General features: G+C 39.0%; 1 protein-coding gene across 6 annotated transcripts in view; it reads right to left on the bottom strand.

Annotated features, from left to right (window-relative positions):
* WDR60 (WD repeat domain 60) overlaps nucleotides 1–15,275 on the bottom strand; it is a 264,691-nt gene that overhangs the window by 50,282 nt on the left and 199,134 nt on the right. For all 6 annotated transcript variants that reach the window (XM_033931587.1, XM_033931589.1, XM_033931585.1 and 3 more), the window contains 4 exons: nucleotides 7,256–7,369; nucleotides 7,083–7,144; nucleotides 5,197–5,248; nucleotides 2,101–2,161 (listed from right to left, as the gene is read on the bottom strand). In XM_033931587.1, the coding sequence (XP_033787478.1) occupies nucleotides 2,101–2,161; nucleotides 5,197–5,248; nucleotides 7,083–7,144; nucleotides 7,256–7,369 (289 nt within the window). The remainder of the gene's footprint in view (nucleotides 1–2,100; nucleotides 2,162–5,196; nucleotides 5,249–7,082; nucleotides 7,145–7,255; nucleotides 7,370–15,275) is intronic.

A 15,275-nucleotide genomic window follows, 5' to 3' on the forward strand; every position in this document is an offset into this window, starting at 1 on the left:
GTGTAATCCACTGGCAACCACTGCTATCATACCCACAGTTATCATACCCACAGCACTATAGAAATGATAAATAGCAGTAGTAGTAGAGTAGGCTGTGCATTTTTCTTTGCTACTTCTGGAGAGGTGGAATGATGGTGGGGATGGGTTCCTAATAGGGAGTGCCTAAAAATTATGTTTGCCTTGGGCCCAATATTACATTACATTAGTTTCTTTTATCCGCCAATACCTTGCGGTTCTAGGCAGATTACAAAAGGAAGAGATTCTGGTCATTTCCAGAAGATTACAGGGATGTTATTGGTTTTAACATTTAGGGCTCTTTTTACAAAGGTGCACTAGCGTTTTTAGTGCACGCACCAGATTAGCGCGTGCTAGCTGAAAAACTACCACCTGATCAAGAGGAGGTGGTAGCAGCTAGCGCGGGCAGCATTTTAGTGTGCGCTATTCCGCGTGTTAAGGCCCTAACGCACCTTTGTAAAAGGAGCCCTTAGAGTCTGGTGATGAAGTGAGGATATTGGTTGTATGAATGCATACCATTTTTCCAATATAAGTACAAGTGCAGAAGGAGAAAGATGGGAGGGGGGTCTGAATTCGATTAAATATTTAGTTCCTTAGATAAGAATACTTATATGATATATTTGATTGCATATAGTATGGAGGGATGGGAGGGAAGGGATTAAATCTTATGTATTTTGTTAAAATGATAAGAAATTCAAGTGATGTATACAGTTAATATGTCAATTATTTATACACTTGAAGAGATAAAACAAATAAAGATTTATTTAAAAAAAAATATAAAAGAAGAGGTTAAAGAAAAAATATGAAATTTAAATATCAGTATATCTATTATTTGGTGTGCTCTTTTCAAATGCTCTATTTATTTTGCTTTCGACGTTTGAAACATGTAATTAATGTTCCACAGCACTTTCCGATGATATAATATTTTACAGTATAAACAAGGCTGATTTAAGTCACAGTATTATATTAACTATATTGGCTCTGTTTCCCATTATGCAAGCAATCATTTTTTTCTTTACTAGTAGATAATTTTTAATCTGCAAGGAAATGTATGATTATTTATCAGAAAGAAATAGTAATATATTTTGCAGTATTGTACTCTTAAGCAGGAGAGAAACCTACTCAACAGAGCTGGGTTAGCTGGACAAATTTCCTTGCAAAACAAAAGAAACCCATGGAGAGTTACATGTATGAACTACTGGTACCAAAACAGCTCAGAGATTAATACTGTCACTGGATTTTGCTTTTATTGCTATCTATATCTACAGTATGATCCACGGGATCTTCTCATTAATGTATCTTAGCTTTCAGTTTTAACAACAAAACAAAGTACAAGGATCAGCCTGAGGACACAGTGGCAATCAATGCACTGGAGTTTTGGTTTGCTTGCTAAGCCCACTTCTGCTTAGGATGTTTGGAGATGAGGAAAGATTCCCAGTCACTGCTCAACAGCTCCATCTAATGGTAAGCTTCACAGTGCATGTGTACTGTGTTCACTGGGATCCATAGCCATAGTCAGTCTTTTGTCTGGGATTGAGGAGGAAGGAAAGGGTTAAAACAGGGGCTAAATGTGAATGAAAGCTCACAGTACCATAATCACAGTATTGGCCATTTCTTTTTAGGCTGCAAGCAAGAATGAAGAACAAAATCTGCTGGACCAAATAAAAAAAGAACACAAAACTTTAAAAATGGCAATGTTTAAAGCAGTCCCTGTAACAACATGAAAGCTATTCATTTTTGCATTTGCGTTACAATATATACAAAAAAAAGAGAAAATAAGAGCAGACATCTATTTTATAAACGTGAGTACAAAGCAATAGTTCTCAACTCCATTCATCCAAGTGCCAAATAGGTCAGGTTTTGCAGAATAATCAACATTAACATTTCCTAACACACAGTTATGTATATTTGATATAATTTTCAAACTTTTAGATCTGCTTGGGGTCTCAGACCATCACATAAACCTACTTGTGTACAGCAATATGACCTGAATTTTTAAGAACCTGCTAAACCCACTTGCTTCAATATTCAGATTGAATAGCTTCTAAGTGTTTCTACAGATCTGTGTTTAAAATATAGTTCTACCTGCTAATCAGATGCACAGCAGAACTATGAACCAGCTTCACTCTCCCTCCAGGAATTAAGCCTGAAAATATAACAAACACAAATGGTTGTAAAACATATACCACAAGCACCATATTTATCATTCCCTCTGTAGTCCTCTACCATCTCTCCCCCTTCATCCTTTCGTATTTCCCTTCAGGAGCAACTTATATTGATTCACCTTTTTGTCCACTGTGTCTGTCATAATTAGATTATAAGATTTTTTGAATGTGTTTAATGTACAGCATTGCATGCATCGGGTAGTCCTACTGGAATAATAAATAGTAGTAAATAGTAGTAGTAGATTATAATGAGTCACAGAATACATTTTCTTCTATGGGTAATGTTACTCCTTTTCCAATTTCTCTATCAGACCACACTGTTAGAGCTGTGAATTCTTTGGCTGACTTTCTTCATCCTGGTGTACATAGTACCCACTTTACTACTCAAGTTCAATAAAATCAAGTTATTAACCTTTTAATTTGTAAGTATACTACATATTGTGACCTGAATTTCTATAGAAACTGCTTGATTCTACACTATTGATCACTATTACCACTGACAGTTATCTAGGTACTTCAGTCCAGTAACCACACAACTAGCCAGATAAGTTAGGACTGCTATTCATTTTTCTGCTTTCCTAACTTCCCCTCTTTTATGTTAGTGATTTTTATCGCTAGCTGCGGCAGTAAAAGTTCTGACGCTCATAGGAATTCTATGAGCATTGGAGCTTTTACCGCCATGGCTGGCAATAAAAAACCCTAATGCAGCTTCATAAAAGGGAGGAGGGGTGTTATTTGATTAAGTTACCAGTTAGCGGGCCATATCCACTAACCGGGCATTTCAAATTCTGCCCAAGCTTCATCCCTAGCACTGCCAGGTTTATCAACAGCATTATCAAGATAACACCAGTGAACAGGACCTATCTGGATAGGAGCTGTTCTTACCTGGATAAGTCCCACTGACTACCAGTCCCTTAAAATGCTGCCAGGTATTTTGCAATGACAGTTATTTAACTATAACTTTGCTATTACTCTTGCTCTTGCCAGGGATTGACAATAGAGGTGGGCAAAGGTTTAAAAAAAAAAACCACAAAACAAACAAACTTTGGTTCATACTTATTTAAAACACATTTTTCCAGAATTTTTTTTTTTTTAAAGGAAAATAAAGTGGTACATTTTATTGGACTAACAATACAATCTTTTTGACTAGCTTTTGGAAGCCAAAGCCTCCTTCCTCAGGTCAGAACAGTATGAGCAAAAAAATGATAGTATCCAGGGTTACCATATGGCTCCAGAAAAAAGAGTCCCCAATACTTCACCCAACCTCCACAGTATCCAACATCCCTCTCCACAAAATTACAAGTTGTTCTACATGCTTTAATATATTTCAAATCTGGCAAAATGTGGCCTCAGGTACACCTCCTTCACCCTTAGTAATGTTCAATAGCAGTAGGGATACCAGTGTTTTTATTCCCATTGGCCCACATTCTTTTATTGCAGTTATTTAGGTAAACTTTTTTTTAAACCTTGCAAAAAACTCTGAGTAAGATGGTGGACATAATGGCTCTGGGGGATCCTTGATAAAGCAAATTGTTGCAAAACATATCGGATCATGTAACCCAGTAGCATACTAAGCTAAGTATACAATTTATTTGAATATGTTTAAATAGAATAATCTCAAGGAAACTTCTAAAACTTCTAAAAAGATTATGGTGGATAAAAAAGTAAAAAAAAAGTTTACCTAAATAACTGCAATAAAAGAATGTGGGCCAATGAGGAATAAAAATACCGGTATCCCTACCGCTATTGAACACTACTAAGGGTGGAGGAGGTGTACCTGAGGCCACATTTTACCAGATTTGAAGTATAAGAGAGCATGTGGAACAACTTGTAATTTTGTGGAGAGGGATGTTGGATACTGTGGAGGTTGGGTGAAGTACTGGAGACTTGTGTTGTATAACTCCCAACCATTAATGAAACAGAGTTAAATATTGCCATCTTTAGTGTGAATCTAGAAAAAAGAGGACAGACTGAGACATCTGGGTTTTATTTCCATTGGAAACAATGGAAGTAAAACCCAGAAGTCTCAATTTATCCTCCTTTCTCTGGAGCCATATGGTAACCCTAATAATATCAGAATATATCAATGAAACATAACATTCCAAAGACAGTCTTAAAAGGAAAAGTAATGGTAAAGGAGTGGGGGGAGAGATGAAAATAGAGGGAGAGATGAGATGGGTAATCAGAACGTGATAAAGCAGTAGAATTTTATATTTTGTAATATGAAAAAAATCTAGATCCTCATTAAGTCCTTTCTCATTGGTTGCAAATCTTTTCATTTTAATTCAACTCCCTCGTTCCATCCCTACCGTTCCCCTTGACACAGTACCGGTAAATGGAATGCTCTTATTATTCACTTTTATATTCTGATACTGACATCTTTTGTTCATATTGTCCTGATAAGAGAAAGGTGGCTGTAGCTTCCAAAAGCTAGTCGGAAAATGTATTAAGGTAGTCCAATAAAAAAGTTGCTGCAATGTTTTACTACCCAATTTCAATAAAATCAATTTGTCATTAACTTATTTCCCTATTTTATTAACCTTCAAGGTAGACTGACATGGCTACCATATTACTCGTACTTTATCCTGATTTTGGAGAATTTTGTTTGTTTGACTGATTAATTTTAAGGCATACTTTTTGTGTGTGCAATCAATTGTACATATGTTAACTGGGAGGTATACACACATACAAGCACTTTAAATTCTTAGGCGCTCACACATATGTATCCTCATAAATACACACCCATAGCTGGAAACACTGTGGCATGCAAACACATTCTGGCCAGTTTGCTGGTCTTCCTTCCTAGACAATGTCAGCAATGACCATTTTCAAATCAAATGGGATGACAATTAATTTCAGAGTGTGCATATAGATGGAGCCAAGACTAAGAAATAGCCTCCTCATACATCAGAATTTTCCAAGATGGTGAATGTTTTGTACTATTTAGGCAAAAATACATTGCAACTGTTAGTGTAGGCAATGCTAAAAATGATTTTTCCAAGATCTACTTACGTACCTAAATCACTTTGAGAACCAGCAGGATCGACTGATTGTAGCTCAATCACTACCTGAAAATAGTTACCCATAGTAAACTATTATGAAGTACACAAATGTTAGTACCAACAATGCAGTTAAATTCCATCAAAAATATATACTCTCCCTTTTACAAAGATGTGCAGCAAATATTCCAATGCCCAGTCAATTCCTATGGGCGTCAAGAGTATTTACCATGCCAGCTCACGCTGTCGGCTTTAGTAAAAGGATCCGATAAGTAGAAAAACATTTATCTCATGAGCAACTTTCATTCTTTAAGAGTTCATAAAACAGTTCAATAAGGTCTGACAAATAAGTTATCTAAATTATGTCTGATTTTTACAAAAAGGTCAAGCATAAAACAAATTAAAGATCCATAGAGAACCAAGCAAAGACATGTTCCTCCAACTCTACCAGATTTGTTAAGGATCAGATATGAAAGAAAAATTCTTACCTGTAATCACTGCTATATAAAAATGTATTTTTCAAAGATTCAAAATTCATAACCATATAATCTATCATGTACTGTACATTTTAGAGCTTAGCACTCAGGCCTAGAGGCACTAAAGAGAATTGGAAAGACTGTGTGGGTCTCTCCAATCCAATCTTTTGCCCGATTCAAGGACAGCTACTGATGCACTAAAATGTTTGCATGCATATGATTCACGCAGAGGTTAGTCGTAATCCCCGTTTCTCCCGTCCGATTGATGGCTTGAGAGCGACTCTCACACATGTGCAGAGCTGGCAGGGGAAGCCTGAACAGCTGAAAGGTAGGGGAAGCCACAAAAGCAGCCTCCTGCCACTCAGCTGTTTGGGGTAGGAACCTTTTTTTTTAAATGGGTACAGATGTTGTGCATAGATGGCATAAATAAAGCATACTTCAATGGTGATGTATATTTAATTTATGTTTAACATACAGTATGTATATGTGGATGAGCAGTTTGTTAGACTGATGTATAGGGAATAAAAGCTTGTTCTTTGCATTATGTTATGTGTCTTATTAACTAACTGATACCCACTCCCTCTTGCTGTGGTGACACCCCCCCTCCCCTGAAAGAAAATTGGCTGGAGGAATACCTACTCCCTCTTGCCATGGTGACTCCCTCCCTCCTGCATGAAAGAAAATTGGCAGGAGGGAAGCACACTCCCTCTTGGCAATGAAGGCCCCCCTCTGAACCATCCCCTCCCCTCCCCCTTCCCTCCTCCCAAAAAGGCAGGAGGGATGCCTCTTCCCTCCTGCCACCAGATGCTCCCACAAATCCCCCTCCCCTATACCTTTTCTGTTGGACATAGGAGAGAAGAACGATCCCTCCACCTTCATGGTCCACCAATCCAAAATGGCAAGCCTTCCATCCTTGGTGCATCTGTCTAATTAAAGAGTTTTTTTCCCTCTGAATGCCAAGAGCATGGTCTATATGTCTGTGCAATCCTTCTCCTGAGCACGCTGCCCAACTTTGTCACAGTGCTGTTATGGTTTTATTTTATGAATGTTTGTTATTGGAAACCGCTTAGATTCTAGGTGGTATATAAATTTTTAAATAAATACCGGTAATAAAAAATAATTATTATTTTTATTATTTTTTGTTTTTAAAACATTTATATGCTGCTCATCCCAAGGTCCTGAGCATCTTACAAATAAATATAATCAATTGAAAACATAGATTACCACAAAATAAAACATTAAAACCAAAATAATCAATGCTTTATAATGATCATTTATATCAGCATTTCATGAATAATCCTTATTCCTAATGTTCACTCATTCCTTCAACATTTGCAACCCTGGTACTTACCAAAATAAAAGTGTCTACATTTGTGTAACACATGAAGATATACTAGAGCTTTTCTCTAGTCAAAATATTTACTTACCCACAAATTAAGAATACCATTTTCATCTAGTGAGGCTATCTGGAATGAAAGGCCCAACATTTCTGTCCAATAAAAAGAAAAACAGAAAACCCCATTAATCCATCCAACTCTTTACATCCTTTCAAGTACATATAAGTTAATTGTAGCTAACTTTCAGTTTGTGGTGCAAATACCTTCTTGAGATTCTAGACGTGAGAGGCCATGATTCTGTGTCTTGGAGAATGAGGTAGGGACAGGTTCTATTGCTTGTACAGAACACATGTGGTTAACTGTAGTTAGAATACCATCTGTATATAGAGCAAAAACATTAGGAAACATCTGAGTAGTGTAAAAAAATGCACATATACATATCTGACAAGAAACATTGATATATAGGTTGTACAGTAGCTATATAAAAAAAAAAAATTGCAGACCATCCAGAATGTTGATGCTAGGTTTATATTCTCAACAACAAGATATGATAAGATGACACCTTTATTTCTCAGATTACATTAGCTTCCTTTCAAAGCAAAAGCATTTTTAAATTATGTACATTGGTTTTCTTGATCTTCCATGAAGACATCCCAGAAAATGTAATGAATATAGTAGAATTACCACCTCCTAAGAACCTAACTTGATTAGCAATCATCTGAGGTTAAGTTGTCTGAATCCTAGAAGTATTAAACATAAAACAATACACTCTATATTTTTTCCATATCTAGTGGCAAAGTGGTGGAACTCTCTTCCAATACAATTAGAACCATCTCCTCCTATGACAGTTTCTGTAAAGCCCTGAACACCTGCTTGTTTGCAAGATATCTCATTCACACTAACAAATTATTTTGTAAAGGTTTTAAGTGAAAGGTGTGGTGGCCATGTTAGTCCATTCTTCAAGGTAACATGTAGAAATAAAACAAAAACATAAAGGAAAAAAAAAATACATTTTTTATTGGACTAACTTCATGTAGTTTATGAATAGCTTTTTGAAGGTAACCCTTTCTTCCTTAGATCAGAAATAAGCAAATGTTGGCAAAATCAGTAGATATAAGGAAATATGAAAGCATTTCGGTGGTAGTTGGAGACAAAGATGTAACAAAGCAGTTTCAATTCCTTTGTTGTGGGAAAAAACCCAAGGTCTTTGTTAAGTTGTCAAAACAGTTTAAGTTTCTTTGGGCTAGATTCACTAACCTGCCCTATCATGCCCGATCCGTGGCTGATCCACAGCAGGCTGATGAATTCACCAAGCATGCACAGACCATCTTCTTTGTCTGTAGATGGTCTGTGCATGCTTACAGAGCTGCGAGCTGCTTTTTTTTCTTCTTTTTTTAACTTTTTTAAATATTCGTGAGCCTGTGGTTTTAACCCGCTTTAAACCAGCGGGTTAAAACCATGGGCTCGCACTGTGGGGGAAGGACAGGAGAGTCGGGGCGGCAAGATTTAGTGAATCGAGTCCTTCCTGCTTTGCTTGCCGTTCCCCTCATTTGCATGCGCAGATCAGAATCGGATCAGCCACGAGGTTAGTGGATCGGGTTGGGGTCACAAACAGGTCGCAAAGCGATCGGTAAGCTTTGTGAATCTAGGCCTTTGTAGTGGGAAAGAAAGCCTAGGTCCTTGTTGAGTCCTGTACCATCAGATCCTACTTTAATGCTACTGCTTTTACCATCTTAATTCAGACATTACTTCTGAGCATTCTAGATTACTGTAGCATTGTATATCTGAAAAGTACTAAGAAAAATCTGGCTAGACTGACTTTGGTTCAGAATACAGCAGTAAGAATGATCTATGGCCACCACCAGGATTTCCTGTTGGAAAAAAAAACAGCTATAAGTCCACTGGAGGACCTCAAAACTAGTGATTTTAGGATTCCTGGGGTGGGGGAACAAGGCTACAACAAAATGTAACCTCAAAAAACACAATTTCAGACACCTCCCCCCTGAACTGCTTTGTGGACTGTGACAACCCTATTCACAGACCAGATGCTAGGAAGATGTGCGGAAGCCTTCCATAGCTCCTCTCAGGTTAGCTTGAATAAAGAGAGGACCTCTGCCACCAGGTAAGCTGCCTCTTCTGATTCTTCAGCTACCAGTTGGGACACAGCCAGACTGAGCCTCAACCCATGGGGCCAGGATCCAAACGCCGCAAAGAGGAGGGAGGACAGTGCAGCCGATATCATATGCACTCTGAAGAAACGCATTTTGTGCCCGTACAACCTGCGCTGCAATCCTGATCAAGTCAAGGAGTGAGCAAACAGCAGGGGAAACCTCTGAGCCCCACAGTTCCAGCAGGTTGGCTGAGACAGTCTCCGCAGGATCCACCCATCAGCTGCAGACTGATATCTGCTCCTCTCACGCAGGCTAGGCAGTCAATGGAGCTGAACAGGAACACAAAATCTCATGAAAAATCACAAAAAAATAAATGAAAAAAAGACTGAGCAGATCAAAGTTGCTTCTGCAGGCTCGCTTGTAGAAGAAATAACTGAGTGGAGTAGCAGGGAGGAGTACTGAAAACAGTGATCAGTATCTCCTGCAATGGACTTGGGCGAGCTGATGCAAGACCCATGGTTCAGCATACCATCCCTATTGCATTGGAAATCTCTGATAGGAATGGGGGGAGAAGGAGAAGGAAAACAACATACAGGGGACCGTGTGTCTGCAAAGGCACATCCACAGTGAAAGGGTAAGGAAAACATTAAGAAAGTTATGAGTAAGTGTCTTTGAAGAGGTATGCTTTCAGCTAAGATCTGAATCGATCTAAAGAAGTTTGAAGACAAGAATGTGAGAGAGAATTCCGATGCTGAGAACTGTGAACTGAGAAAACTGAGTTCCAGATGTGTTCATGTACTGTTTCACAATATGTGGGGATTGTAAGCTGGCTCTGGTGGGTAGATTTGAAAGGTCTGGAAGGGACATATAGAATGAGAAGGCATGTGAGGTACAGAGGTTCACCTGAACTCAGAACTTTTGGGAAAATTAACAGCAGTGTTTTGTATGTGATCCAATGGTTTTCAGGGAGCCAGTGTGCCTTTTTCAACAAGGGGGGGGGGGGGGTAATATAATCAAACTTATGAGCATTGTGAATTAATTGAATGGCTGTGTTTTGAATCATCTGTAGTCTATGGAAATCTTTTTTGTCTCGAGTCTGCATAAAAAATTTGCAATAGTCCAGCTGCTGAAGAACTAGTGAGGAGACCAAAATATTCAATGCTGAGAGAAATAGTAAAGATCTCGTGGCAAGAGGCACGTCCTGTAGGAAATCAGCTGGCGTGGACAACTCTCCTCCTGGCCGGTGTGTCTCCACTTCTCCCTGCATCTCCTGGATCCCTGTAACGGCAGGGTTGTAGCAAGACAGGCCTCCGCGCATGCATGGACATTGACATGATGATGTCATGCATGTACGTGACATCATTGCATTGACTTCCGGGTGCCTTCCGGCCGGGGCACTACATTTAGTGTGCCGCCAGCCGGAAAAGTTTGTGGGACACTGCCCTAGGCAATAAAAATCATAGATTTGGATTTATCTGGATTTGAGTTTGTGTAGAGACCTGGATATCATCTAAGTAAATGTACATAGTAAAACCCAAAGATTGTGCAAAGTTTAGCAGAGGTGCTAAGAAAAGGTTAAATAAGAGAGGTGATAGTATTGAGCCTTGGTGAATACCTGAACCAGGATTGAAAGGTGTAGAAGAAGAGTTAATGGATAGAACAGTATACAAGATAGGAGATAAACCAATCCAAGGCGACAGTTTGTTTTAGGCGACTGAGAAGAAGAGAATGATTGATGCGGTCAAAGACAGCCGATAAGTCATGGGATATCATCAAGACATTTTTCAATTGATCCAAGGCTTTGTATATATATATATATGTGTAGTAATACCAATTAAAGCAGTTTTATGTGTGTAAAGAGTGTTTGTTTTGGTGACAAAGTCTTGAAGTTGCGAATGAACTGTCGCTTCTGCAATTTTGGATAAGAAAAGTAAATTTGCAATAGGGCAGTAATTTCTTTTTTTTTTTTAATTTCTTTATTAAATTTTCATAAATAATTCACAAGAAAAAAAAATCTTGTTACAGAAACTCAGGGCCAAAATAGATAATCAAACATACTTTAAAATTTTTTACAAAGGGAAAAAACAAACAAATTGCCCTTCCTTAGACCTCAAATAATGGGAGAGTGGACAAGGGGAAAAAATAGGAGAATATTAAGGAAACACAAAAAAGGCAAAGACTTGGGGCCTCTTCTACTAAACCGCGCTAGCGGTTTTAGCACCGGGAGCCGCGCTGAATGACCTGTGCTGCTCCCGACGCTCATAAGAACTCTATGAGCGTCGGGAGCAGCGCGGGCCATTCAGCGCGGCTCCCCACGCTAAAACCGCTAGTGCGGTTTAGTAGAAGAGGGGGTTAATGTGAACTACTTCAATAAATCTCTAATCCATAATTATTCTTTGATGATCTTCTTTATATCCAAACCAATCCTTGGTTTTATTTACCGATTCATCCCTCCAATAGGGCTCAACTCGGTTAACAAAATATTTGCAGAACAAATAAAGAATTAGATAGGACCTCAACCTCTATAATTAATAGTTTGAAACAGAGGAAACAGTCAGAAATTTCTGAAATAAGTAGGTTTTCAGCACTTTCCGAAAGAATGATAAATGAGAAAGAAGTCTGACTTCAGAAGGAAACGCGTTCCAAATCTTTTGCAAATAAGAAAGTAAAAGATCGCCAAAAATTGGCCATAGTTTTAATTTTCTTAACGGTAGGAAAACTAGGTTTATATTTCTGAACACTCCTAAACTTAGATGATTTGTGAGAATTAAAGGAAACAGGAACCAAGGGGGAAAAGATATAAGATTTTAAATATCACACTAGCACATTTAAACTGAATCCTCCAATAGACTGGGAGCCAGTGAAGTGTTCTCAGAAGATGTAATATGATTGTATTTTCATCTACCAAATAGCAATTTGGCTGCCGTGTTCTGAATAAGTTGTAACCTTTTAAAGTTACATTTGCTTAAGCTAACATAAAGTGAGTTAACAATCTAATTGAGATAAGATAATAGCCTGAACCAAGACAGTAAAGTGTTGCTGAAAAAATAAATGAAATTCCTTCAAATGTTCTGGACTGCATACAAGACTAGACATTTGCAGGGATAGGCTAAAGGAAGGTTTCTCCCAATTTAATAGTCTCTCGTTTTAAAGAAAGAAATAATTTTCTCCAGTCTTGTGTTGACGTGAGACATCAGGATACACCCAGGATACGATCCTTTTCACCTTCATACAGAGGAAATTTTTCCTTTAACAAATAATCCCCCACTTTTATTAAGGTGCGCTAGCCAATTTAGCATGTGCTAAATGCATACGCGTCCATAGAATATAATGGATGCGTTAGCATTTAGCGCACGCTAAATCGGCTAGCATGCCTTAGTAAAAGGACCCTAATATATTTTATTTATTGGAGGAATACCATTAAGAGGAATTTATAAGTGTTCAGTTAAAAAGGTCCATAGGTGGTGTGACTGGCAATACAGGAAAATTCAACAAATGGAGATTCAAACATCAATTAAAATTTTCCATTTGCTCTAATTTTTTATGTACTAAAGTATTATCTTTAATCATTGTGACCTTAAATTGCTGTAAATGCTGAATGTCCTCCTGAGTCTGTCTTACCCGGTCTGTGAGATCTTGTTTTACTGAATCAACTGTCTTAGTCAAATTATCCAGTTTAACATTTATAGTTATTACCTCTTCTGCCGACTTCAGCACAGTAGCATCCAGACGCTAAAGAATTTGTGAAGTACTGCTCAAATAAACCTCCGTCGGGATAGGACCCACTTCCAATCCTTTATGCTGTTTTCCCTGCTCCACAACACTGGCTCTGTGCCCTCACTGAGAGACCCCGTTTACACCACTTCCAGGATCGGATGCCTCCTCTATCAGAGTCCCGGCGGTAGCTGGACAAGGAGGGCTTACAGGATTCGTAGGGGATAAAGATGTTTCTAAACCCAAAAGAGAAGAAGGCTCTCCTCCGCTTCTCCTCACTACCAGGTCAATATCTTCCTCTCCTGGTAACACAGAAGGACCACTGCGAAGAAGTGGTTGACAGTTTGCTGTGTGGGGGTTGAAGAGAGGGCCCATGAGAGCATGGACCTAACCACCCCCTTTCTCTTCATATGCAGTATCTTAGGTCCAGGAAACAAGATAATCACAGCAAAACTTATGATCCTCTTCGCGGCTGTTTCACACCGCCGCCATCTTGGCCACTCTCCCAGGCAGTAATTTCTTGCACCAGAAGGATCAGAGTTAGCATTCTTTAGTTTAGGGAATAGAAAGGCATGTTTCTAGGACACAGGCAATTTCCCCATCATGAGGCAAATAGTAATTATCAAGTGAATGAATGGTACAAGAAACGGAAGAGACTGTTTGAGGAGTGATGTAGGAATCGGATCTGCAGGTGATGTGATTGTACATAAACCAATGATAATGCTAGTGAGCTCAGAGGTGGAGGGGAGATTGAAATTTACCAGGGTGCTATATGGGATGCTAAGAGTAGGAGAATCGGGTAGGGGATGTTGTAAATAGGTATCAGAAGAAATTGAATTCATCAGTGTGTAAATTTAATCAAAAAAATATGTTGATAATCCTTGAGCAGTAGGGAGTAAGTATATGGAGGATTTGGCGAGATGGTATGTAGTGAGGGATCTGAGGGTTTTGTAAAGAATTACTGTGTTTGATGTGTTTTTGATCTTGGCTGTATAGTAAATCTTCATGGCGTTGACGAGGGCATGTTTATAAGAACTAGCAGTAGATTTAAAGGCAAGAAGTGATAATCTGGTAATTGCCACAATCTAGTCTACCTATCTGTCCATTATCTCTTCCTCTCTCTAAGTGATTCCATGTGCCTATCCCACGCCTTCTTGAATTCAGACACAGTCTCTGTCTCCACCACTTCTTCCGGGAGACTGTTCCACGCATCTACCACCCTTTCCGTTGAAATGGATAACCTGGACATACAGATGGATAACCTGGACATACAGATGGATCAACTGGACATACTGGCCTCATTTGTTTATGCTGGACACTATAGACCTATATTTTCCCATAGCCAGGCCCAGCCTGTACCTTGCTGTCTCAGAACACATGTATCCTTTGAAATGCTAACCCAGCTGGCCTTTGTGCTACAAAGTTTTTGTCTCCATTCCCTGCTGGAAGGATACTTCTCCAAGATTCTGCTGAGCTGTTATCAGTGCTGTATGACTTCACAGATGCAAGGCACCCTGGAAAGCCATAAACCATTTATAATGAGCAACATCCTCTGCAGAAGACGTAGGCGACTGATACCAAGACAGAACTTTTAAAAAAACATGCTGGACATTTGCCTATGGGAACCAGGTGCGGCTGGGCTGCTGGGAGGTCACCCTTGCATCTTTGTTTCAACTTTCTGCATAAGACTGTCTGCAAGGACACCATCCTGAAGATGCACAGAATTGTAAAACCACTAATTAGCATCTGCAAGGTGATAAGGATCTCAGAGCTGGAGGAAGAAAGTTCACCAAGAATTCTGTTTCTGCAAGGGCCCCTCCTCCTGGGGGGGAAATGAGAGAGGCATGGACTGAGGGGAGGAATAGTTAGGTATACATTTTTTGTACCAATAGGGAGTCACATGACCAGAGTTCGGGGATGGGCCTTTTGAAACAAAGAAAGAATTTATCTGTATAAAAAAGCATGCATCACAGGTAGAGCCAGAGAGAAATTCACTTGGGTATGCCAGCAGGGACATGCTAGCCCCCTGCTAGGCATATGGGTGTAAGTTCTTCTCTCCATTGCATATTCTGAACTGACAATATATTTTTCTGCTATGCCTTTGCTGCTGTAATTTGTAAGTTTTTATGCTAACAATAAACAAATATTTGTCTGTTTTTGGAACATACAATGCCATCTCATAGTCATTCCAATGAGGTAAACAAAGCAGCCTTTACTTCACCGTAAAAAAGTATTTCCTTAGATTACTCCTGAGCCTATCACCTCAAGTTCATCATATGCCCTCTCATTCCAGAGCTTCCTTTCAAATGAAAAAGACTCAACTCACGCGCATTTATGCCACGTACTTAAATGTCTCTATCATATCTCCCCTCTTCCGCCTTTCCTCTAAAGTATACATATTGAGATCTTTAAGTCTGTCCCCACACACCTTATGACGAAAACCACCGATCATTTTAGT

The sequence above is a fragment of the Geotrypetes seraphini genome, chromosome 2, assembly GCF_902459505.1.
Source record: "Geotrypetes seraphini chromosome 2, aGeoSer1.1, whole genome shotgun sequence".
NCBI lineage: Eukaryota > Metazoa > Chordata > Amphibia > Gymnophiona > Dermophiidae > Geotrypetes > Geotrypetes seraphini.